The sequence below is a fragment of the Lepisosteus platostomus genome, chromosome 11 (genome assembly GCF_059453375.1).
Source record: "Lepisosteus platostomus isolate fLepPlt1 chromosome 11, fLepPlt1.hap1, whole genome shotgun sequence".
NCBI lineage: Eukaryota > Metazoa > Chordata > Actinopteri > Semionotiformes > Lepisosteidae > Lepisosteus > Lepisosteus platostomus.
Window position 1 is genome coordinate 36108048 of NC_142621.1, and position 24569 is coordinate 36132616.

The window sequence follows — 24569 nt, forward strand, 5'->3', positions numbered from 1 at the left end:
AAAATGTGGAAAAAGGGCATTTATTTATAGTAAATGTATTAGTCATTCTTGGTAAATTTTACATTCATAAATCAAAATGGTCTAATAATACTCCCCTTTTTAGTATTTTTGAGGCGGAGCTGAAACTATTTAAATTCAATAAAAAAATTGAGAAATAATATAGCAAGGAAAACTTTTGATATATGTAAAAAATACAATTTGATCACATAATTTACTTCATTACCTCTGGCGGTTAAATGTTTGTTTTTTTCTTGTTTGTGTTTTATTCTCTTGTACCTGTTTTTGATCCTCTGGTTGTAGTTGTATTTGTAAATTCTTTAAACGTTTAATATTTTTTTTAAAGGATGCGCTGTGTGTCACTGGCTCCTACACTGTCGTAGCTCCACAGCTCTACTTTCTTTGGTTCTTCTGTATCTATATATCCCTTGTCTGCTAATACAGTATATGAATATTTACAGTTTTAGTTTGGTTTCAGTTTATTCATTGTGATTGTATGTTACACTATGCTGTGCCATATTTTATTGTATGCGGTATTATATGAAGCATAGCATCACTGAATGTGCAAAATAATACTTAACGAAAATACTACCATCAATATTTGTATATATGCAAGACATAAAGTAGTTTCATACGTATTTCAATGCGTAATGAGAACATTAAGTTTACCATATGTTCTACATGTAATTTATTATGATCGATATCCGTCAAGTCGGGATGCTAGAATCTTCGCAAAGGAATTGCGTTTTGTGCTGCAGGATCTATGAGCATTTAGTTGGATCGCAGCAGTTACACGTGTCAGCCGCCCGTCGACACAGTATGGGAGCGCGCTGCGCACGCCCTATTTTAAATCTGAAGACTCCTGACGTCCTTGCGGGCGCGTTCCCGTCTGCGCACTCTTCCATGCGTGCGCGCCCCCGCCGATCTTTACTCAGCCTTCGCATGCGCGCCCCCATCGCGCCTTGTTGGCTCTCACACAAAAGCGGAGACCGAGAAAGATGGTGGCGAGCGTAAGGGTGCAGAAGCTACTCCGCCGTTACAAACTGGCGATTGCCGCCGCTCTGACAATCCTTCTCGTTCAGGGACTTGTGGTGTGGAGTCTCAGGAGCCTGGAGGAAGGGGAGAAAGCGGAGGTAAGGCTTTGACCGATGTCACCGATCTTACGCGATGTGCCGTTTATGATTTTGGATGTTGTCTGTCTATAGACACAGTATGTGACTGTGTTTGCAATGGGCTGGGGAGAAATCTGGCCAGTGCCGCCGCACAACAAGTTCCCAATGTGTCACTTGCGTTCAAGCGCTTCGTGCCCCCCTGCGATGTGCAGTTGCGTTGACTGCAAAGAGCCGGGGGTCGGTGTGGCTAGCCCTTCTGTTTCTCTTAGAAAGCGATGTGTGCGCGAAAACAAACGTGTTAACTGTTTTCCGCTAGTGCGTATTTGAAAACGAGAACAAGGTAAATGAAGCGCTCTGAGAGGAGCTCAGAAGGCGCCGACTGTCAGTAAGGTTATTTACGGTTCGTGTTGGAAAAGGCACTGGAAGAGCGAGTTACAGGCATTGTGAGACGGACAGTTCGGCCGCCGAAGTGCAGTGGTCTTGGGTCGAAGAAGACGGCGAGTGGCGAGTCCCAGCGTGTCTGAAGAATGTGATGATTTTCTGTCTGGGGTTTCTCTTCACCTAATGGAACAAAACCGCAGACGGCTTTCCAGCCAATCCTTTCCAGGACTGCTTTCAGACTTTTCTAGTGGGCCACGCACGATAGATTACAACTAATAATTCGCGTATGTGTGTAATACTAGTTTATTCAAAAGTCCTAAATCTCATTCCTCCAAGATAATGTCACTGGGTTCATGCACCAGAAATAAGTATTGGCGTGGTTGCTGCGTCGAGCTTTGCATCGCAGACTAGTGATGCGCCGCTAAGTTGTTAGTTATGGTGCAAATACAGCGGCGCGTTTGTATTTACTTCACATAGGTAAACAGGTTTCCTTTTTACATACGAAGTCGGCAATCAATCAAATCAATGCAGTCATTTAATATTAACTGGTCTTAATGTGTTATTGAAGAGATTCAAGTGCGGCGCTGCGTCAGCGTGCCCAGGTTGCAAAGGGACGAATAAAGGTTAAATACACGCTGAAAAGTAGAAGAAACAACTTATATCCTGAAGAAGGCTTTACAGCCGAGACAACTGTTTCTTCGTTGTTTTTTTTCCAGTGTGTAATTATTCTTATTTATTATTTTGTGTTATTTCTGTTTTTGTTGATGTGCTGCTAAAGTTGTACAGTGTTTTCGGATCACTTTCTGTGATCAATAAATTGAGCAATGCCTTCTCCACACCCCGCCTACCCAGGGCTCCAGTCATTTCTCCAGATTTCACACTTCAGATTCACAGATTCCTTCCAAACACGAATTTCTGGAATGCCACTGAGTGACTCAAAGTGCTGGTTGGGTATCATGTGGTAGATGAACCCAGGTTCTCCTAGTAATTAGCTCCCAACAGTATACCTTCACACCTCTGTTCTCTTTCCACTCCTAGCACTTCCAAATGCACGGAGGAGGAAGATGTCACTAAATCCCATAAGAAACCTGATACAGTGTAGCCACTGTGGTGAATCTGTTTTCTACAGCTGTGCAGACAACTTGTGGAAGGAGACACTCTTCAGTTCCCTTACCCAGTAAGCTTACAGAAGTATGAAATTAAATGATGCTTAAAAAGAGCATGAGGAAGATTACAGACAAAAGGGGGCCATTTGGTCCCTTAATAACTACTGTTTGGTAGTAGCTTATTGTTGCAAGGTTTTTATCCAGGAGGGTCTTGAGGGAAACCAAAGTATTGACTTCAACCCCATGGCTGTGTGGCTTGTTCCATTTACCCAGATCCCTTTGGGTAAAGAAGTGCCTCCTATTTTCTGTTCACGTATTTTCTACTTGTGTGCAGTGGTTTGTGTTTTACTGTTCATTTCGAACAAAGTCCACAGGCCTGCCTTTGAGGATTTTAAATACTTAGACGAGGTCACTTTTTTAATTTTCGCCGTTCAAGACTAAAATGGTTGAGTTCATTCAGCCTTTCAGTTGAGGACATTTCTTTAAGTCCCAGAATGCAGTTGGTTGCTCTCTTCTGGACTGATTCCAGAGCAGTGATATCTTTTTTTTGTAATGTGGTGACCAAAAGTGTTCATCATATGTTAAATGAGGCCTAATGCACTGTACGATTTTAACATAACATGCTATGTTTTGAATTATATGCTTTTGCCTGTATAGCTGAACATTATTTTTGTCCTTTTTTTATTGCTTCCCCCAAGTTGTCTGGAAGATGATAGATAACTGTCAATAGAAACACCCCAGTGTTTTTCATAACTAAAGCATTTCCCAATTTGAATTTATAGTTGTATTCATAGTTTAAAAATTGTTATTTTCGCTGCGATTGAATTTTCTCACCTGTTGCATGTATTGTATGTTTCCTGAAGTTGTCTTCTGGAAACCCTGCTGCCCAATGTCTGGATCAGGCTGTGTTCTGAAGAGACATCTCGGAGCTTGTATGTAGAATCTGCATGGACATCTTTCAAAATGGTTTTGCTCACGTATAATGGGATTTTATGCACACATCTCCCCAAACTGCTTTTTTAGGTCTCAATTCAGAACTGTCTGTAGTTAATCATCTCTGCTCCCCATCATGCTTGGAAGGACCAGCACAGCCGAGATACCATAGGAGGCATCCAAAATCTACTTCTACATTAGAAACTGCTTTTTTACCCTGTGTGCTCACAGTGCTGAGGGTTGCATCTCTTTGACTGCTACTGTACACTGTGGTACTACTGTAACTGGAATCCTAGCAGACTTTCAACCCAGTGTTGGTAAGAAGCTGGAAAAGGGGCACCACAGAGCTCTGCTTACTGTTGGCTAGTGAAGTTGCCCAAGTTTATTTGGACTTTGGGGGTTTTAACTAGTGCTCTGAATGAAAAACTTTTATCATGAGAGAATGAGATTTTTATTTTGCTGGATCCTGATTTGCTCTGAAGTGAAGTGCTTTTAAAAATAACCCTGGTATTTTTTTCTAGCTTGACAAAGTCTTATGAAACCGTAATGCAGGGTCAGTAAGTAGTGTAATGTAAGTAAAGACTGAAAAATTTGCTAGACTGTGTACTAAGACAACTATCAATAGCCGTCGATGATTATGAAGAGCTAAATTGCATTGCAGTAGGACATGTGGTGAATTAAGGAAAATCTAAAGTTGTAGTGGATTGCATGGTGGTGCACTGGTTCGCATTGTTGCCTCTCAACGATGAGCTGCTGGGTTCAATCTCAGACCTGGGCTGGTATCTGCGTGGGCTTTGTATGTTCGCCGTGTGTTCTTGGTGGTTTCCTCCAGGGTTCAATTCCAGACTTTGGGAGCTATTTGCATGGAGTTTCCTCCTGCAGTCCAAAGATATAGTTGTAGGGTAATTGATTTCTGGGAATATTGGCCCTTTTGTGAGTGTGTGTGTAAGTGTTTGTGTGTTCCCTACAATGGACTGGCATCCTGTCCGGGGCTAATCCTGCCTTGTGCCTGTTGCATGCTGGAATACTCTCTGGATTCCCCTCAGTGCTGTAAATAAGTTAGGAAGTGGATGGAATGAGGGTACAGCAACTGTGAAATCTCATGGGTACAGCCATGAAAGATTAACCTTTCTGGTTGTAGGAACCCTGTTTCAATCCTTAGCTGTAATAGTGCTAATATGCTTCCGGTTTCCAATTTAAGAAACGTTTTGTCTTTCCTCCCATAAATTGAGTCAGCACACGTAATAAAACCCAAAGAGCGAACGACAACAGGGCTCTGGGGAAAAAAACAACACATAAACAGGAAATTGAGGACGTGAGAAGTGAATTTTCAGGCAAATATCTTATCCTTTAGCCTTCCATTGAAGCCTGTTAGTGTGACTGCAGACATCTGTCTACAAGTGAGACCCGATGCTTTCGGTCATGTGGTGTAATCTGCCAGTACCACACTGTGTGCACCTTACGAGGATGTGTAAAAGAAGTAAGCCTTTTAACTGAAACAAAAGACCACAGAATCACATTATTTCCTGCAAGCCGGAAAAATAATTATGGGATTTTGGCATAACCTGAGATGTTTTGTGTTTGAATGTCATTTTTGTGGGCGGCACAGTGGCGCAGTGGTTAGCATCGCTGCCTTACAGCGTTCAATTCCTGGGGTGGTACCTGCGTGGAGTTTGTATGTTCTCCCCGTGTTTGCGTGGGTGTCTGCCGGGTGCGCTGGTTTTCTCCCACAGTCCAAAAACATACTGGTAGGTTAACTGGCTTCTGAGAAAATTGGCTTGGCATGTGCAAGTGCCCTACGGATGGATGGTTATGATGTTTGTGAAACAGAAGCATCATTGAGTATGAATAATGGGTGGAGGGTAAAATAATTGAAATCACATTCTGAGCAATGGCATTACACATGATGTCCAGCCTGAAAACGCACCAGTACCGACAATCCATAGGAAGGGCTTTGCACAGACATGGGGGTGACTGTTAGCTTAAGGAAGCAGGGACTGTTTTGTGCAGTTGTGCTGTGATGCCTCCCATAGAATGGACAGAGGAGTTTGTTAAGGCAATTTTGCTCATTTCATCAAGCCTTAAATTATACAATTATTTGTTTTCTCAAATCCTTGTGATTCTTTATATAGAGAAGTGAGTTTTTCTTTGTAAGTACTTCTTTGTAAGTATCTGAAGATGTTAAGTGTACTCTGTTCTTGTTCAAGGTTGTTTTAATCTGAAGAGGTTTAGTTCCTTTACCCTGTGAGTGTATGTAAATCCTGGATTATTCTTTTTGCTCCGTTTTCTTGGGTGGGGTGCTGTGAGTAGCCATTGTTGAGCACGTTCACTGTTTAAAGAGCAGTTCTATGAATTCTTGGCACATTCAGCTCTGCTGCCCTGGAGCAAAGTCAGAAAAAGCCGTGACCGCAGGGAGAGCTAAATGATGGTGGAGCAGAGGCTGGTATCTGCTGTGAGTGTTGAACAGGAAAAACAGCCAGTTCAGTGTGACACAGCACTGCTCTGTTGCAATCCTCAGAAGCCTTGGTCCTAAGTTGTGTTCCTCTAGGTCTGCTATCAATATGGAAGTCGCATATTATTTAAGACTTATTAACAAGTGGGAATGTTCAAGTTTGGTGAAATTCTCCAAGATTCAGTACATTTGCTCCTTCACCTGACTGAACCCCTGGATCTTGATATCCCTGTCCTTTCACTACTTATCTGTTGCAAGCTCTATAGGTGATAAAATGGTCCAACCCAGGTTCGCCATTATTTTTCTTGTGAAACACCTGAGAGAGGATTATTGTCATGCAGTTGTAAATGAATTCATTCATTAAACATTAATTTGTCCTGACTTCTTAAATTGTTGTTATGAAGCTGCAGGCTCTGTGCCTTGTCACACATTTAGTCTTGGGCATTACGATTCCTTTGTTGTTCGTTCTCTGAAAAACCCATCTATCACTTACCATCAGACAAACCAGCAGGAATTTTGTGTCATCTGGTGTCTGTCTCCTGCTCTGTGGGAGTTTTCTGTCCTTTAATTTTCCCTCTTTGTTCCTCAGCCTTCAAGCCACTTAGATGTTCGATTTTAGGGACTCTCGAGTCTCCCTGAGTGCCTGTGGTGGGAAAAGCAGTCACAAATGTTGGGAGGCCAGGAAGTGGCGGGGGGAGGGGAGGTTTTAAAAAAGTTGTTTTTCAGAGAATAAACCTGTTTATAAGGGCTCGAGAATTTTGTTTGGTATTGCATAATTGCAGGGCAGAATAATATGTAGTTCGTGTAGCTCAAAATGGAGCATAGAGAGGAGATGGTTTAAAAGACAATTCTTTTATATAAAGTTGGGGTGGCAGATACTGTGCAATCTAAATACCCTGGTTTTGCTCAGTTATGCATAGAACACTGTGAATTGTGTGAGGGTCTTTGGGGTAGGAATGAGACCGTGCTTAAGGAATGCAGAAAACATTCCTCGGCTGTAGGTTGAGACGTGTAGTAGTGCAAAAAAAATGAGCTAATAGCTGTACAGCACATCTGAAGGTATATCTTGTCCATCTAGTTTTGCGAAACATGAGCCTTTTTCTTGCATGGTTGCAAAAAAGAGATTAGAACAGGAAAGTGAGTTCCTTCAGAGTGTAATCAAAGTATGAACTAATGGTATGCTTGGAACAGCACATAGATTTATTAGTAGGATATAGTTTTCCCAAGACATTTGTGTTAAGTTATTGACATTGTGAAATAATAGTAAAACGTAACTTTTGTAGTACAGTATATGTGGAGCTGTGGATTACAGTATTAACTAAAATACAGAGTCTTTGAGCAAAGGAGGGTAGAAGAGCAGCTTTTTGTTTAGGAAAAAACAAAGTTTTGAATTTCTGTTGAAAATCAGGGGTTTACTGTTGAGGCTCTTGTATGCAGTCAAGCATTAACCCAGTAGAGAAATTGCTTTGATAAGAAACATTGAACATTACAGACAGTGATCCCTTCCTGTTACCCTTATTTAGACACATTACTGGGGACACCCCAGACAGCGCTGTGCCTCTGCGCTTAAATGCTTCCTGCCTGCAGTGTCACCAGTGTTCACTGTGGTGCCACCAGTTTTCCTGGTTGTGCTTAGTAATATGAGCTCTCTCATGCACTCCTAGCCAGATTCATCTAAGTCAGAAAGGTTACTGTGACCCCAGGCACTGAACATCTTGCTAATGAAGCAACTTGGACTTAAACCCATTGCGTCTAGGTGCTTTGGAGGCTTTCAGCTAAATTTAAGCAGCTGCCATGTGCATTGTAGAGGTAATTAATAGATGTCCATGTCTTGGGCGATGGCGGGGGGGGTCCTGCAGATAAGGCAGGTTCCCTCGCTGGCACTGTGTGTACTGGGCATCTGTACTCATGGCACTTTTCCAGTTCTTACAAGAACTGTGCACTGAGTGCAGCTATGGGATGATTAATTCACATGAGCAGATAAAAGTGTGTTGTGGCTGGCTGGGTACTGCCTCCCCACGGGCTGGTTTTTATCAAGGTCTTGGCATCAAAAGTGATTTATCCTTTTTATTTAAATAATCATTCTTTTTCAGTGGAAGGTTGAAGTAGGTACTGTAAAGTTTTGTGTAGGAATGTCCCTGTCAGTGCCATTTCTGCTTCGGTAATTATATTAAGGCATATTCAGATTGCTGAAAAACATGCCTTAGACAAAACAGTGCCTTCTGTCGTTCCCAGAAAGTTTTTCTTTATGGTGCGGCTGGATTCCTTGAGAGCCTAAGACATAGGTTGGAAAAGGCAGCCCTTTGGATTGTAAATGTTTGCATATGTTGCATAATCTTCATAACAGTGCAGAACTGTGGAAGATAAACACCTATTGCATTGAAGTTTCAACCTTTTGACCCTAGTTTGACTAAATATAAGTTCGTAAGTCTGTGATGTTTAAAATATTCTGGAATGTTTTTTCCTTTCCACAAGTGCACATTTGTAAAGAGCCTTTCTATTATAGTCCATAAATTAATCAAACTGCTGTACAGTGGGCTGTATGTTTTCCTGCCATTTCCTGCCATTCCTTCTATGAACAACTGTCAGTATTAAAAGCAGCGCTCCTCATCACCACCAATCTTTTAGTTTCCTATTAACTTTTTTTGAAGTACTCTGTAGCCAGCAGGTGTATAAAGGTATTTTTTAAAGCATACCATAATGGTTTTTCTTCCAAAAATGTCTGATTGAAAGGTCCCTGAAACATTACCTTGTACTTGAACAGGTGAACAGTAAAGAGAGCTTTTAGACCCATGACTTTGGCTTGTAAACACTATAGGTTCAACAGAAACAATTTACAACTTCGTAACCACTTCAAAGTATGTAATCTGACAATGCATGTGTTTCATTTCATAGATGAGTGATCTGTGATGTCTGTCTGTATAAGTCCTGTACCTAAGCGAACTCTGTCTCGTAGAAATATCTCATCCTCTGTTTTATGAGAAAAAAAAATAATTCTGTTATTAAAATCCCTTTTGTAGCCCAATCAGAAAAATATCTAGCTATCAAGCCATATCTGCTTTATTTGCAACTACAGAAGGACTCTTCATTGTTGCAGACAATGTTTTCAGAACTCAACAGTGAAACCCAAGTGATGTATATTGTTCCTTGAATTTGTAGATGCTCTTTGAATTAATACAATTAACCTCAGCTTTGATTAGTGAAGTCTGTTTTTTTGTTAAGAATTTTTGTTATGCTGCACACATACAAAAAGCTGTATAGATTAAATAGTTTGTATACTACCTTTGTGTTATTACAGGTAAAGGTGGCAAAGTTAAGTCTAGCTACCCACCTGAACTAAAAGTTAAGTCTTATTGTGTTCCTTGAATGGCATTCGTTTTTCTTTCTTGTTGTGTTCTTTTAAGTTCATAAGCAACTTAAATCATACTGAACTGTTATGTAGTATCACTGCACTGTACCTGTCAACAATGAGCTGTAAGAGAAACATTTCCTTTGCAGGGAAAGGGAAATGCTAAAAATAAGAGGGATGTTGAGGACGTATGAAAGATTACAAACAAGGGGAGGCCAGGACTTTTGTCCCATCTAGCTCATTAGGTTGCTTAGCTGCTCAAGACCCCTCTTTTCACACAAGGCTTTGTGTCCAAAGGTGCCTCCCGATATTCTGTTCTAAATGTGCTTCCTTGTGGTTTCTCCTCGTGCCTGCGGTTCCGGTTTTGTTGTTCTGTGTGAAGAAGTCCAGTGGGTTGACCTTGTCCGTGTCCTCAAGGCGTTTGGTTGCTTGTTGTTGACAGGTATGCTGTTGCCTTTTTTCTGCAGAGGAGGTCGAAGCTGCCCGACAATGGTCAGGATCCCAAGAAGGAGCGTTTGGGCAGTGATTGGCAGAACAGGCTTTCCAGGAAGAATCGGAGTCGATGGAAACCGGGGATAGAGGGGCCGGGGGGCACGGCCGCCAGTGCCTTCCGGCGGAGCACTCAGCGCCGTAGGCCCCCTGCCAGCCTCCGGAGCTCTCAGGGGCAGGGGGGCGCAGCAGAGGGGGTGCCCTACGACCCCTCCAGCAGCCGCAATTTTACCGATCTCAAGGGGGAGGGGCGCTTCCTCACGGCGCAGCACGGCGACACGGGCAGCGTGGAGGGCGCCCCCCAGGCCCCCAGCAGCGACTTCGTACCCAAGTGTGAGATCACGGGCAAGGACGCCCTCTCAGCCCTCGGCCGTGCCGGCTCGCGCCAGTGCCGCCAGGAGATCGCAAACATAGTTTGCCTGCATCAGGCCGGAAAGCTGATGCCTGAATCGGTCCCACAGTATTGCCAGCAGTACGGTGAGCCTTCTCCTTTCCCAATCCAATCAAGGCAATGTGATGTTCAGCTGAGTTCCAGACTTCTTGCTCATTAAAGATCCCATGGCACTGTACTCCAGAGCTGGGGTGTTCGCTCTGTGTGCTGGCTGAATTCCCCTTTGAGCTTGAATACTCTGGCCTTCCTTCGTAATATAATTGATGGAACAAGTTCTCACTTTTCCATCTGGTCTGCTGTGCAGTCTGGCTGCTGGTGCACCAGGGAACTAACTGTGCTCTTCATTAGTGGGTGTAGTGAGAGTTCCCTCCTTTGTGTGAATTGCTTTGGGATCCTTAGGGATAAAAAGTGCAAAACAATTCTAAGGTATTGTTTTAATATATATATATACTGATTGGAAAAAAGAAAAGCAACATTTTCTGGAATGAGAATACTATAGTTATAGCTTATGTACTTTTACAAAAAGTTGTCAATTTGTTTTAAGCCCTCTGGCAAGTTGCAGTGCCTCACTGCACAAGCTGTATTGCTGGTCAATAACACGAAAGCTCGTTAGGTGCACTTTTACCCAACGAGGTCCAGGTGGGACAAGGCCTGATCAGGTCACCTTTAAAAAGGCCTTAATTCAAAGCTTAGCTTTGCATGCACTGCATGAAAAAGGCCACACTTAGTCAGTTTTCTGTGCATTCCATAATGCCTCAAATGTCACCAGAAGCAAGGGAGAGGGCCATTGGCATGCTGCAGGCAGGCATATCATGTGCCAGTGCTGCCAGACACTCTGGAGTAAGCTGCTCCACTGTGTCCCGACTGCAGAGAAGGTTTCAGCAGAGCAGCAGGACAGATGACCGTCCAAGATCCAGTTGCCCTTGAGTGACCGCACCAGAGCAGGACTTATGCATCAGACTGGTCCATCTGAGAGATCGTTTCAGATCTACCACCCGTACTGCTGCTGAAACTGCCAGCAGGAACAGTGCTCACATCAGTGACAGTGAGGCAGTGATGCCATAGAGCAAGGCGACCTGTCAGAGGCACTCTGCTCACACCTCCTAGACATCGCACACGACTGGCTTCACGGATGACTCACTCTTCAGTCTGTTCCATGCAGACGGGAGGGCCAGAGTCTGGAAGAGGAGGTGTTTCGCGTTTCTTTTTTCCATCGGTATATTTACATTCTCCTATTATTTTGTCATTTTGAAGGACAGCTTTTTTGTTTGTCATAAACTTCAGTTAATTTTGTTCATCTCTCTTTGGACTTCTGATGCTCATCAGTAGTGAAGGTCAGTGAGTTGACAAACAATTCAGCCTTGCTTTATTTTATTGTTTTTATATGCAACAATCAGTCCATAAACCCAGTTATTTTCAAAGCTGTGTTTGAAGGTACCTAAATAATTAAGGAGCCACGAATTGCAATGCAGAGGAATGAGCAGTCTGTCAGTTCATTGGATTTTGGATACACACACACACAAATAAACAAGGGGAGCAAGTTTGTATCTGGTTGATGTGCTCCTGTGCCTGAGCCTCTGTGTGTCTTTAATCCCCAGGCCTGTCCAGCCCCATACTGCAGTGGGAGGACATTGACACAGACCTGTCCAAGGTGGACAACCCGGTCAGGATAGCCTTCATGCTCGTAGTCCATGGGCGTGCTGTTCGACAGCTGAAACGGCTCATTAAAGCCATTTATCATCAAGATCACTTTTACTATATCCATGTTGACAAGGTAGGCTTTCACCTTTCATTCAGGAAAGTTGTTTGGGCCTGTTAAACAACTGTCTTTAACAATTGCATTCTTCATTTTTTCATGGTGTCTGAAAAGTGGACTGTGAAAATGTAATCACTGAACTCTATTAGCCTCGTTCATGATTATGGATGATAAAATTCTTATTCAGTGTCACAGCAAAAGTAGACATTCAGAGGCCTGTAATTTAAAAATGTCTTGTGCATTTCTTGAGGACATTGTTTAAATATATGGCCTCGTGTTTTGAAATTAATCTAGGCTCTAATAGTGATTTTTTTTTCATTACAATTTTATATTGTACTACACACGTACAAATAGCTGTAGATAACATATGACATTACTCTTTTTCAGAATCATAGATAATAAAGGTCTTATTCAGTGCCATAGCTGAAGAAGGCAAATTGAGTAATTTAAAATTTCACGAGTATATATTTATAAATTATTTTATCAAATATAAAAAAATTATGATTGAAAATAAAGACCTCTCCTATTCGTCCAGTCCCACCCATTCCTCCAACAGCAACTCTGTTTGGTTAAATGGATATTTAACCAAGATAAAGATAACCGTGGACTCCCAAGATCTGATTGTCTTAGCACCATGGATACAGGCTGTGGAAAGTTACAAAAATGTCCAGAAACAGGAGAGCCATTTTGTTTAATTACATGGCATAATTATTTGATTTGACATTGGGCATGAAGGGGATTCCATGACTGGGCAACTTTCCATGTGAAATGATTTGTCACAGTTTCAGGTATATGTCAGTCCTAAACAGTTAATTATACTGTGCACTTCCTTAATTCCATTCCTGCCTTAGCGTTTAAATTTGTTGCTTCAGAATTCATCCATTAGCATTCTATTACAGCCACCTTTCCATGATAAACCAACACACACCTGAAGCATAATAGAATGTACTAAGAAACTCGGGGGTGTTAAGGTTTCAGGTAAAAGTAATCCCAGAATTCCATTCTCCACTTGTGGTCTGACTGCCACACTTAGTTTATTGTGCTCAAAGATTAAAAGGGATTTAAGATATGGAAAAGAATGAAAATCCAGAAATATTTTTTAAAGAAGGGGGATATAGAAGGTTTAAGCATGCATTAAGGTGTTTTTTAGGCATTAAAAAAGCATTTCTTTTTCTTGGTCTGTGAGGGTGATTATTAAACTTGGTTTCCTCTTGACTGTATTCAACAAGGTTCCCGTGATTCTTGTTTACCAGTGTTTGCTTGCTTTAATTAAAAGCCACTGAGTCCGCATTGAGCCTCCAGTGCTGCTGCTGTGTGATAAAGCACAAAGCAGTTGCTGGAAAAATGACAGTGGTGCGTTGACATGGTTCAGCTTTGTTCCCTTTTTGACAGCTCTACGGTTTCATTAAGGGAGGGTATGCTATGAACTTTTTTTTATTGTCCACCAGAACTAATCTGCCTCTGCTCCTGTGTAGATCTTTCTACAGCACAGCTAACACTATCAGTCAGACAGTAGGTGAAGACTCCCAAATACTGTTTTTCTTGCTTGGGAGGAATTAGCTAAAAATATTGTACCGCCATTGCTGTTGATGTACTTGCTGATTTATTTTTGTTGCCTTAAAATGGGCAGCACGGTGGTACAGTGGTTAGCATTGTTGGCTGATAGGATGTAGGGTTCAATTCCTGACCTTGGGAGCTGTTTGCAAAGACAGTGATACTGTAGGTTAATTGGCTTCTGGGAAAATTGGCCTTGGTGTGAGTGTGTGTGAGTGTGTGTGAGTGTGTGTGAGTGTGTGTGAGTGTGTGTGAGTGTGTGTGAGTGTGTGTGAGTGTGTGTGAGTGTGTGTGAGTGTGTGTGAGTGTGTGTGAGTGTGTGTGAGTGTGTGTGAGAGTGTGTGTGTGTGTCTGCAAAGCGATGGACTGGTGTCCCATCCAGAGTGTATCTTGCCATGAGCCTGTTGATGGCTGGGATTGACTGCAGTTCCCTCTGAGCCATAGATTAGAAAATGGATGGATGATATAGAGGGATAATTATTTGCCAGTATAATAGTATAGTATAATAAAAGCATTGTAGCATTTTAGTTTCAGTTTTCTAGCCTCCAGTGTTACAATTTATTTTTTAGCACAATAGATTCTTCTAGTTGGAGACCGGTTGTTACACTTTTGGTAAAAGTAGTTTAAGACTTCAACTTGACAAGGAGTAAACTCTGGACATTCTGCCCATTTTTATCTTCTTTTGTTCCTCCTCCCCTTCACTGGTTCCAGTTTGTAGTTATCTCGACAGCTGAAAAACGCTGACACTTTTAATCTTTATCCCCCAGACATGAGCAGCAGCACGTAATTTAAAGGACATTGAACAATTGGTCCTTCAGTAAGTATGATTACAGACAGATTCACTCTGCACCAGTGCCAGCTCTGCATTTGCAGGCACTAGCATTCCTGATCTGAGTGTTCTGCCTAGCAAAGAACTCTGGGAGCAGTTTCGAAACTTTATTTTTGTTTGTATTTGTTGCTGTCAGCGCTCTCATTACCTGCATCGTGAAGTGCAGCAGATCGCCACGCAGTACCCCAACATCCGGGTTACGCCTTGGCGTATGGTGACGATCTGGGGAGGCGCCAGCCTGCTGAAGACCTACCTGTGCAGTATGCAGGACCTCCTGAGCATGACGGACTGGAATTGGGACTTCTTTATCAACCTGAGTGCCACAGATTTCCCCACAAGGTACGCAAACCTGGGGTTCTAAACTGGGCTGCCTTGAACATGGAGATCCTGTGATTTATCGTTATCCCCCCAAGAGGTGATGTTCTGTAGTCCAGTGATTGTGCCTGTTTTTTTAACAGTGAGAGCTTGAGAAGACTCGTTCAGTGTTGAGGATATTAAGGAGGAACACGGCAATCTGAAACATTATGAAAACCGCAAATCAATGTAAAAGTATAACAAAATGGGAACTTAAGTAAATATTTCTGGAGTTGGGACCACAAATAAGTACTTGGGAACAGACTTTGAAAGGCCTTTCTGCTTACTGGAGAAGGATACTGCACTATGAAACTGATGGGTGCAGAGGCATATTACAGAGGTAGCTAGAAAAGAGTAGCTGTAAATATTTAAATCTTCACAATTATTTGAAAAGTCTCTGTGAATACAGCTCTTGCAACACATGATAGAACTTTAACAAAGCTTTCTGGATAATGCTTTCTGAGCAGCGAGAAGTGCTTTTCACTTTATGCTTCTTAAATACCAATTTTGAAGGACCAAAAGATATCAAGTATAGACTTTTTACACTGTGCCATTAACCTAGTGTATATTAAATCACATTTGTGCTTTAACAGTTCATTTCTGAGGGAGCCTCTCTTATCTGACAGACATTTAAGATTCTTCTCTTTTGCTGATTTGTCACTGCTGGATTTTAAAGCACATCAGAATTTTCCTTAAGTAGTGTATAAATCCTTTATGGGCCTATAAGCTTTATAATTATAAAAAGCCCACTAGTGAAGCAGAAGAGTTAGACTTGCGAAACAGATGCAGAAGACTCCTGTGTTGTCGGAACAGGCAGGGATAAGCTTAATTCTTTTGAGGGGAAAGTCAGCATATTTGTGTTTGTACTTTGTAGTCAGCATTCATTTCACATTTAATTTTTTTTCATATCAATTTTAAACAGGACCAATGATGAACTGGTGGCTTTCCTGTCCAAATACCGAGATAAAAACTTCCTGAAGTCGCATGGCAGGGAAAATTCAAGGTAACATAGCCAAATCTTCCACAGCTAGCAAACTATTAGCCTTGATATCCTATTAGCTTTTAGAATATTATTTTATGACTGCAGTTACTTTTCAGTAAGAGCCCAATAATGTTGAGGTCCTTGTTCTGGTGACTTTGGGGTTACGGAAAATGTACACTTTTGTCCAGTGTTAGTGCTGTGACCTCATTGTGTCCACAGTAGAGGTAGCATCAATTAAGTAAATTGACACTATTCACTCAAGTCTTATGGTGGCAGTTGGTGAAGTGCTTAGCATTGCTGCCTCACAGTGCTGCAGTTCTGGGTACAGTTATTGTCCTGGGGTGCTATCTGTGTGGAGTATGTTCTCCCCTTGTTCGCATGTTTGCCTTGGTGTCTTCCTGCAGTCCAAAGGTATAGTGGTAAGTTAATTGGCTTCTGGGAAAATTGGCCCTGGTGTACGTCAGTCCAGTCTGTCTGTGTGTGCCCTGTGATGGACTGGTGTACCATCCAGGGTTTATCCTGCCTGCATCTGTTGCTTGCCAAGACATTCTTCGGGTCCTGTGTGCAGACGAAGCAGTTAGAGAATGGACAGATGGACAATACTGATAGCTCACATGACTTGCTATAGCACAGAAGACTGTAATTCAGGCAAGTTGAGTTCAACTAGCCCACTGGCCCTTGGTTATTTGTGAGCCACCTCTTTAGACAGGATCCAGCCTACTCTCTAAACGTCTTTACTGCTTGAGCCACTCCAAGACAAGTCTTTGGAGTAAACATAAAAGCCAGCAATTTACCTTTTATCATTAGTGTTTTTGTGCTTTGCTGGTGCATAGGAAAGAAAGGTTTTCTTCCTTTGTTGTATGCACTACCTGTAATGCACTGATCTCCACAATGAATTGCCCAAATTGATTTTGGTTTGTACTTCAAGGAATGAGCACCGGAGAATGCTCGATTTATTTAATTTTGATTTCAAGGATTAGAGATCTGTTTATAATAGCTGTGTTGTGTATTAGAAAAGTGCAGTATTGATTGCTTTGTGGATTGTTTGCCTTCACAGAATAACAAAGTAATTTAATTTTGTTTATTCGAGTTTGAGCCTGTATAAAAGGAAAAAGGTAAGGTTGAACGCGATAGGTCTGAGTTCTTTCTGCAGTACAGCTCTGTAACCTGTCTTTCCCAATTACAGCTGAAAGGTTATCATTGCCTAGACGCCCAAGAAGCCCCTCTATGTCAACTTTAACATTTCCTGGAGTTGAGTGATTTGTAGAATCCATTTAAGAAATGCTAATAGTTACTAAAGCCTTTGTGATAGAATAAAAGCTGATTGTTGTGCCGAAAATAAATTAAATCAATCATGGCACTTAAGTGTGCATATAATTGAAATGCAGAAAACATTACCAACGATTTTTCTGTCATTCTGTATTATTCCCTGATCACCCGACTGTTTTCATAAAGGGACTTAAGCTACGCAGAGGTCTGATTGATCTGAAATGTGATTAAGCCAGACTCCTGGCTTCTTTGTCATCTCCCAGCCTTAAGTGTACATGAGTCATTCCCTGCATTGGGCTCTCAGGGTCTCTCTGCTGCTGCAGGTTTATAAAGAAGCAGGGGCTGGACCGCCTGTTCCATGAGTGCGACTCTCACATGTGGCGGCTGGGGGAGCGACAGATCCCCCAGGGTCTGGAGGTGTCCGGGGGCTCCGACTGGTTCTCTCTGACACGCAAGTTTGTGGAATATGTCATCAATTCCCAGGATGAGCTGGTGTCCAGTCTGAAGCAGTTCTACACCTATGCCCTCTTGCCTGCAGAGGTGAGCTTTGTCAAGTGGACACTTTGCAAGGTCTCTTTGACAACGAGCTGGAAGTTACCTTTAATTGCTAAGACAGTTCCTTATAGAAGTTGCCTAAACCTCCAAACAATCTCTGAGCCTTCTTTATTTTGCTTCATTCTAAAATGCATATTTGAATGCGATAACTTCTAATGTCCTCATTGTTTTAACAATATGGTGTAACATTGTGCAGTATTTATTGTGGTCCATATACTCTTCACTCAGGTGTCTGCTTCCCTCAGAAATGAGCAATATTATCAGGCACAACACATTGCTTAAAGGTTTTAATGTGGAAAACTGATGCTTCCCTTTTAGAAGAAAAGGGTATATTAGGGAGGAAATGGTTTTCATATTGCAATATCATATGAAATAACACACCTTCATCCTGGCTGTCTAATATTCTATAATGCCCTTTCAGACAAAACAAGATTTATTTTTTGTTATAAATTTGGGATAGCAACTTATCTTGCCTTTTACACTTCCTTAATTTGAACCTGCTATCCTCTCAGAGCTATGGCCCACAGAGGATATAAGTGCCGTGAAGCTTTTTTCTATTCAAATTGCATTGCCAGAGCAAACAAAAGTTCCACAGTGCCATTAACATAGTTGTCATTGACCAAAAAAAGTGGGTAACAACACTTGACCACAGTTCTCAGGGTGGCTGTTGAATGCTGTGATAGCCTAAGCCTCACAAGCTTGCGGTACACTCCTGCTTGGGAAACCCTGATTAGAGCTATAAAATAACATGCTTCATAGATTCTAAGTTTAATTAATAAAATAACCCAACTGAAAATATCTTCTTGAGTATAATTTTGTGTACCCTTTGATTTGGTAACTGGTTGGGACCTCCTTGAGCAGGAATTACTAAAACTAGACGTTTCCTGTAGCCGTTTCAATCTCTTACATCAGCTTCTAGGAATTTTGGCTCTTTCTTTCTTAAACAAATTCAAGTCTGTGACATTTGATAGTTTCCTTGCAGGAACTACTTTAGATCCTGCCATATCATTTTAATCAGGTTAAGTCAGGACTTGTCCAATCCCAAATTCTAAATTTTGTTCTGCATCCGTTCTTTTTTAGATCTGCTTGTATGTTTATGACTAATGTCTTTCTGCCTGACCTTTTGGCTCAGCTTCAGAAGATTAATGGATAGCCAGAATTTGTTGGCTTTGGCCAAGTTGAGACGGGTAGCAGAGTTCTTTTTAAAGAGCAGTGGTTTCTTCCTGGCTGTGCTCCAGTGCAAACCATTCCCATTCAGTCTTTCCCCAATTGGTGAGGCATAAACACAGATATTAGCCTGAGGTGAGGCCTGCAGAAACTTTCTAATTCTGGCATCCTGTGTGATTTTCTGGGTGATTTTCCGGGTTGCTTTTATTGAGAGCTTTTGGCAGACTGCTGAGCCTCAGCTGTTCTTTTTTTTTTCTCAAGTACACTCAGATCTCTTTTGATCATGGCCTAATGTGTCTCCACTGACCTACATGGTGAAGACAAAACTCCCAAAGTTTCTGACTATGATATAGGACAGGACTACACATACCCAGTCAATGTACTTGTTACCCCATTATTCAACCACCTGATTATAATTACTCCCTTAATTGTGCTGAGTTCACTTATTACAGATTATTCATTTGTTTTCTACTTAATACACCATTGTGTCTCCAACAATATTGAATAGGTAAATATAAACTCCTGGTTAAGAAAAACTCCTTGCTTTAGCAAGGGTCTCATGGTAATAAATTGTAATTCTTGTGGTTATTTTGGGGGTTCACAAACTGTTTCTCTACACTGTAGGAGTTCAGTTAAATTGATGTTTGTTATTACTGTTTAAGCTGTCTGTAAATGTTGTTTTTTGCCCGATGCCCGAGAGCTCACCTGCTGCAAACATACAGAGTGTACACAGGATTGAGATATGTTTCTGATGGCTGGTTATCATTCAGTATTCATTCAATTAAAGGGGTTGCTTTGCCTTTTTCTCTCAGTCCTTCTACCACACGGTGCTTGGCAACAGTCACATGTGCGAGACCCTAGTGGACAACAACCTGCGTGTCACCAACTGGAACCGCAAGCTGGGCTGCAAGTGTCAGTACAAGCACATTGTGGACTGGTGCGGCTGCTCCCCCAATGACTTCAAGCCCGCAGACCTCATTCGCATCCAGGTGACCCTCTGGCCTCTTCCTTCCTGTCTGTGCACTGTAGTTATCTATAGATCATAGAAAACTAATTCATTTATTGTTTCGGCTCGGATGTGAGAAAGAGAGGGAAATCAGCAGCTGATAAAGCGTGGGGGAACAAAAGCCGGGAGTGGAGAGGAGGTGGGAGCAGGAGAGAAGCGGAGTGGACACTTAGGTGGTGTAAAGTCGAGAGAGGTGTGAAGTCAAAACCTGCAAATGAATAGAGAGGATTAGAAGGAATGTCATTGATAGAAGGGGGAAGGTGTAATCCTAGTTTCAAAATAATCTTGGTTTCGGATGTCTTTCTGCAATAGGAGTTCCGAAACCCCTCTTTGAAAATGCAGACAGAGAGATCAGTGTGATCATGGCCGTTAGATGTGAAATAAGAAACCATGGGCTTGGAGAGATCTTTGATTCTCATATCACTGACATGTTTCCTGATGTGGTTTCCCAGTCATGGAGATTAGAAAAGCAGGATGGAACTACTAAATTAGACAGAAGACAGGAGGTATAAAACCAGAACTAGAAAAGAAAGAGCCGTTTCCTTTAGACATGGAATCTCCATATCTAGTCTATGTGGGCTAGAGGCAGGCAGTTTTTTGTAAGTCTCTTTAAAACTGCACCTGCATAAGACTTAGAAATGCTGAATTATACCAGTCATTCTCCAGAGGTCATAAGATCTTCATGTTTGAAAGTATCTTTAAAAAAGCAGCCTGGGGTCCCACAGCTCTGCATCTAATTCCAGGTTAGAAACTGGATAAATGACTTTGGTTTCTGTGGCAGTCTGTGCTAGAGTCTGAGTTTTGTATAAGTGAAAACAAAAGAAAACTGTTATAATCTGTGGTTTGACTGGGCAGTTCCTTAAACAAGCCTGCACCTCGTGTTGACACTTGCAGCAGCTGACCAGGCCTACATTCTTCGCTCGGAAATTCGAATCGACTGTGAATCAGGAAGCCATCGACATCCTGGACACGCACCTCTATGGGAACTATCCTCCTGGCACCCCTGCACTGAAGGCCTACTGGGAGAACCTGTTCGACAAGATGGATGGGGTGAGCTCCCTGAGCGATGTGGCCCTCACCACCTACTCCTCCTTCTTCAGACTGGGCCTGCGCAGCCTGGGAGCCTCGCAGGGCAGCAACAGCAAGTGCAGGTGCGGTGAGCCCCTCTCCTCCCCCCCAGCAAACCCTGCCTAGGAGACTAGCGCGACCTTTCTCTTGGGGAGCCTGCAGTAATCTACTCACAATCTGTCTGGGACATCCATCCATCTGTTTTCTGACTGCTTCTTCCATTTCAGGGTAACAAGGGAGCTTGAGCCGACACGTAATGGGCTCAAGGATAATGGGCACACAGTTGCAGACATACACCAGCCAATTCTCCCAGCAGCCAATTAAATTACCAGTATGTTTTTAGACTGTGGGAAGAAACCGGAGCACCCGGCGGATACCCACATGAACAAGGGAAGAGCGTACAAACCCCAAGTAGATAGCAACCCAGATCCCGAATTGAAGCCAGGCCCCCGACGCTGCAAGGCAGCAGTGCTAACCACTGACCACTGTACCGGCGTTGTCTGGGACAGTGTCATGTTATTCAGAATCCCGTTAGTGACCTCACCTAGCGCTGCAGTTACAAAGCCACCATGTTGCTAGGCCACACCACCTGTGACACAGCAGCCCAGCACAGGATGTGACAGAGATTCTAAGCAAGGGATAGGCCAATGGATCATCTAGCATTTCCTGTGTAGGAGGAGGCATTCACAGACAATGTTGTGCTTCAGTGTGTGCTTCCTTTGGTAAAATGAACTATTGAGTTGTGCTCTTAAAGTCTCTTGTTCTCCATTCAGGAAAGGCATTGTGTATGTATGTACTCATGTCAGTGGTCCATATTAGGAACACAGAGGTTTACATTTTCATGTGCCCGTATTCACTAGAAATTGGTAAATTGTGTTGTGGCATTTAATTCCGATGACTTGGTGGGAAAAAAAATATTTACTCATGCAATGCTTTCTTTTTTAGACCATTTATCACCGCACTTCTATAGGAGAAATTAATGAACAAGAAATGGAATGATTACAGTATTTTAGTTTAGGTCACTCCTGGTCACATCTCTGTCTATGACATTAGTATGAGCATAATAAAGATTTTTTTTTACTTTTCCATAGTTCTTTAAATATTAATATAGTAAAGTTTATGCTCACACTAGGTTATATGTGAAAATCTGTCTTGCAAAGTAGGTAATTTATTAGTTTAAAATAGTATGTTGATTTTTTTCAGGGAAGTGCATATTCTGTTTTTAAGATGCCTTGTACTTTATTTGTTCTTTAAATTCCGGTAGACGTCTTGGTAGCTATGAGAAAATATTAGAAGTCTCTCTTGTTGTTCCAGGTATGAGCCCATTGGTTACCCGGTCTCGGTCAACGTGTATTTCTATGACGACCGTTTCCAGGGTTACCTGGTGATGCAGGAGGTGCAGAGTGCAGGGACGGGCGAGCGGGAGATGCTGGAGGTATGGGCAGTGCCACAGGCCACCCTGCAGCTCAAGGACAACCTGAAGGAGTTTGAGCGGCTGAAGAACCTGGAGGTATGATGGGTGACACAGGAGAGTCGCACGCTGGTGTTAATACCTGCATGAGCCACTGTGACACAGCCAGCACGCAGTCTGTTTAGTTGATTTGGCTCTTTAATTTCTTGATGTAACTTGAGTTATGTATCTGGTTTAGGAACTGTTGATCCTAAAAAGCTTGAATTAATATGGGCTGGATGTGCCAAACTTGCCTATCCATGACATAAACCCTTTTAATTGGAATCTGCCCTAATATTTGAACATTTTTTATGTGTATTAGTTTTGCTCAAAATGACTTGGATCAGATGTGTCCAGTCCTGGTGCTTGAGGGCCAGTATGTTTCTAGGTCTCTTTAAAGGTACACATACCTGAAAGCTGGGAACAAGGGCTGTTCAGTTGGTCCCATTAAGCATATAATGAGCTGAATGAAGACAACCTGTAGATAAAATATTTACACTTTTTAAAGATGTTCTCTTAAACCATAGTTGTCTGGAGATTCACAAAAATAAATTTGCTCTCCTTTCTTGGAAAGGAAAACTTAGGAATTTATTGTGTTCTAAACAAACCTGCAGCTGTTCTACTCCATGCTAGTCCAGTACATTGATACAGGGTTTGTATTTGTCTTTTAACCCAAATACATGCTAATTAAAAGGGATCTGTAACTGAGAGATAAGTGAAACTTTGTTATATAAGAACCAGGAAATGGTAAAGTGCTGCTGTTTGGAAAAGAATGTAAGTAGAACAGGTGGCAGCTTGCCTGCAATTTTAGTACCTTTGGTTTATTAAAGCACAGTGGCGCAGTGGTAAGCATTGCTGCCTTGCAATGCTGGGGCCCTGGGTGGGGGTGTTTAGTGTCTGTGTGTGCCCGGTGATGGACTGGAGTCAAGTCCGCGTCGTGTCCTGCCTTGCATCTGTTGCTTGCTGAGGTGGGCTCGACCTCCCCTGCAGCCCTGTATTGCAGTGGTTCTCAAACTGTGGTACGCATACCAGGAGTGGTACCCGGAGCGCCGCTAGCTGGTACGCCATATGACCCTGGAACTTTGTTGTGTGCGCTGAAAAATCAGGTTGGGTTTTCATATTTTCTATTTTAAGACATGTTGAATACGCAGCCTACGTACTACGAAACAGCGCGCGCTAATACTTGAGTGGACACAGAGCTATAATGTAATTCTATTCCATTCTATAGGAATGTGTGCTACGAACCCAAGTGACCAATTGTATTTAAAAAAAGCCAGCAAATAGGGAGATAGGAGAATGTGCGTAATTTTGGAACAATGCCAATGTTGTAAACACAGGAATGCATAGAAATTCGTGCTACAAAAGCTGGTAATCTTGTGAGCACAGGAAAGCATGATAGGTTAACAGAAAAGTATTTAAAAACTGTTCTAGGTTAATTTGAGAAAAATACACAGAGCATCACCATGTCGCTCCCATACGCATGAAATAAAAACCTTTTAACTTCTGAGACAGACTCCTGAAACGGAAACGGGGAAAATTGCAAGCTTGCAGATTGCTAAAGCAGGTAAGCCCCACACTATTTTTGAAGAACCTTATTTTCTGTTGGCAAAAGAGCTGGCACGTATTATGTGTGGAGAAAAAGCTGCTAAACAGCTCGACCTGCTGCCCCCTCTGAAAGACACAGTCACTCAAAGAATTATTGAAATGGCAGATGATATCAAAAGTACGCTGATAGACCGTGTTAAGATGAGCAGATGCTTTTCACTGCATTCAGATGAGTCTGTAGTCGATTTGGCCAATTTGCTCTTTTACGTTAGATACGGGTTTGAGGGCATATCCCATGAGGACTTTCTGTTCTGTAAGCCTCTACCAACAAGAACTACAAGAGAGCACATATTTCGGCTTCTGAATGAATTTATCAAGGAGAATGGCATCAACTGGATAAAATTCGTCGAAGTTTGTACAGACGGTGCTAGGGCGATGACAAGCCGAAACAACGGTGTAGTTGCACGAATTAGAGAGGTTGCTCCAGAAATGAATGGACACATTGCAGCATCCACCACAAGACCTTTTCCGTCAAGATAATGCCTGACGATTTAAAATCTGTTAGACTCTGTTGTGAATTGTATCAAGGCTCGAAAAATGACTTCACATCTGCTTTGCTCGACTAAACAGGCTCACTCCTCTCACTGAAATGGTGCTTTTTTATTGTTTGTTTTTATTTGTTGTTGTTCCTGTTTTTTTTCTGTAAAGCGCTTTGAGAAGCCACCTTTAAAGGCGCTATATCAAATAAAGTTTATTATTATAATATGTATTGTATGTGTATGTGAGTGTGTGCACACACGTGCGCTCATATTGGTCATTGAGAT

At 42.2% G+C, this 24569-nt stretch overlaps 1 protein-coding gene across 1 annotated transcript in view; it reads left to right on the plus strand.

The window, feature by feature from the left end:
- Nucleotides 1–936: 936 nt before the first annotated feature.
- xylt2 (xylosyltransferase II) overlaps nt 937–24569 on the plus strand; it is a 31774-nt gene continuing 8141 nt past the window's right edge. Inside the window, exons 1-9 of the mRNA XM_088599427.1 lie at nt 937–1130; nt 9798–10296; nt 11809–11984; nt 14486–14688; nt 15626–15706; nt 17278–17494; nt 19489–19665; nt 20577–20833; nt 22065–22260. Of these exons, the coding sequence (XP_088455553.1) occupies nt 996–1130; nt 9798–10296; nt 11809–11984; nt 14486–14688; nt 15626–15706; nt 17278–17494; nt 19489–19665; nt 20577–20833; nt 22065–22260 (1941 nt within the window). The 5' untranslated portion in view covers nt 937–995. The remainder of the gene's footprint in view (nt 1131–9797; nt 10297–11808; nt 11985–14485; nt 14689–15625; nt 15707–17277; nt 17495–19488; nt 19666–20576; nt 20834–22064; nt 22261–24569) is intronic.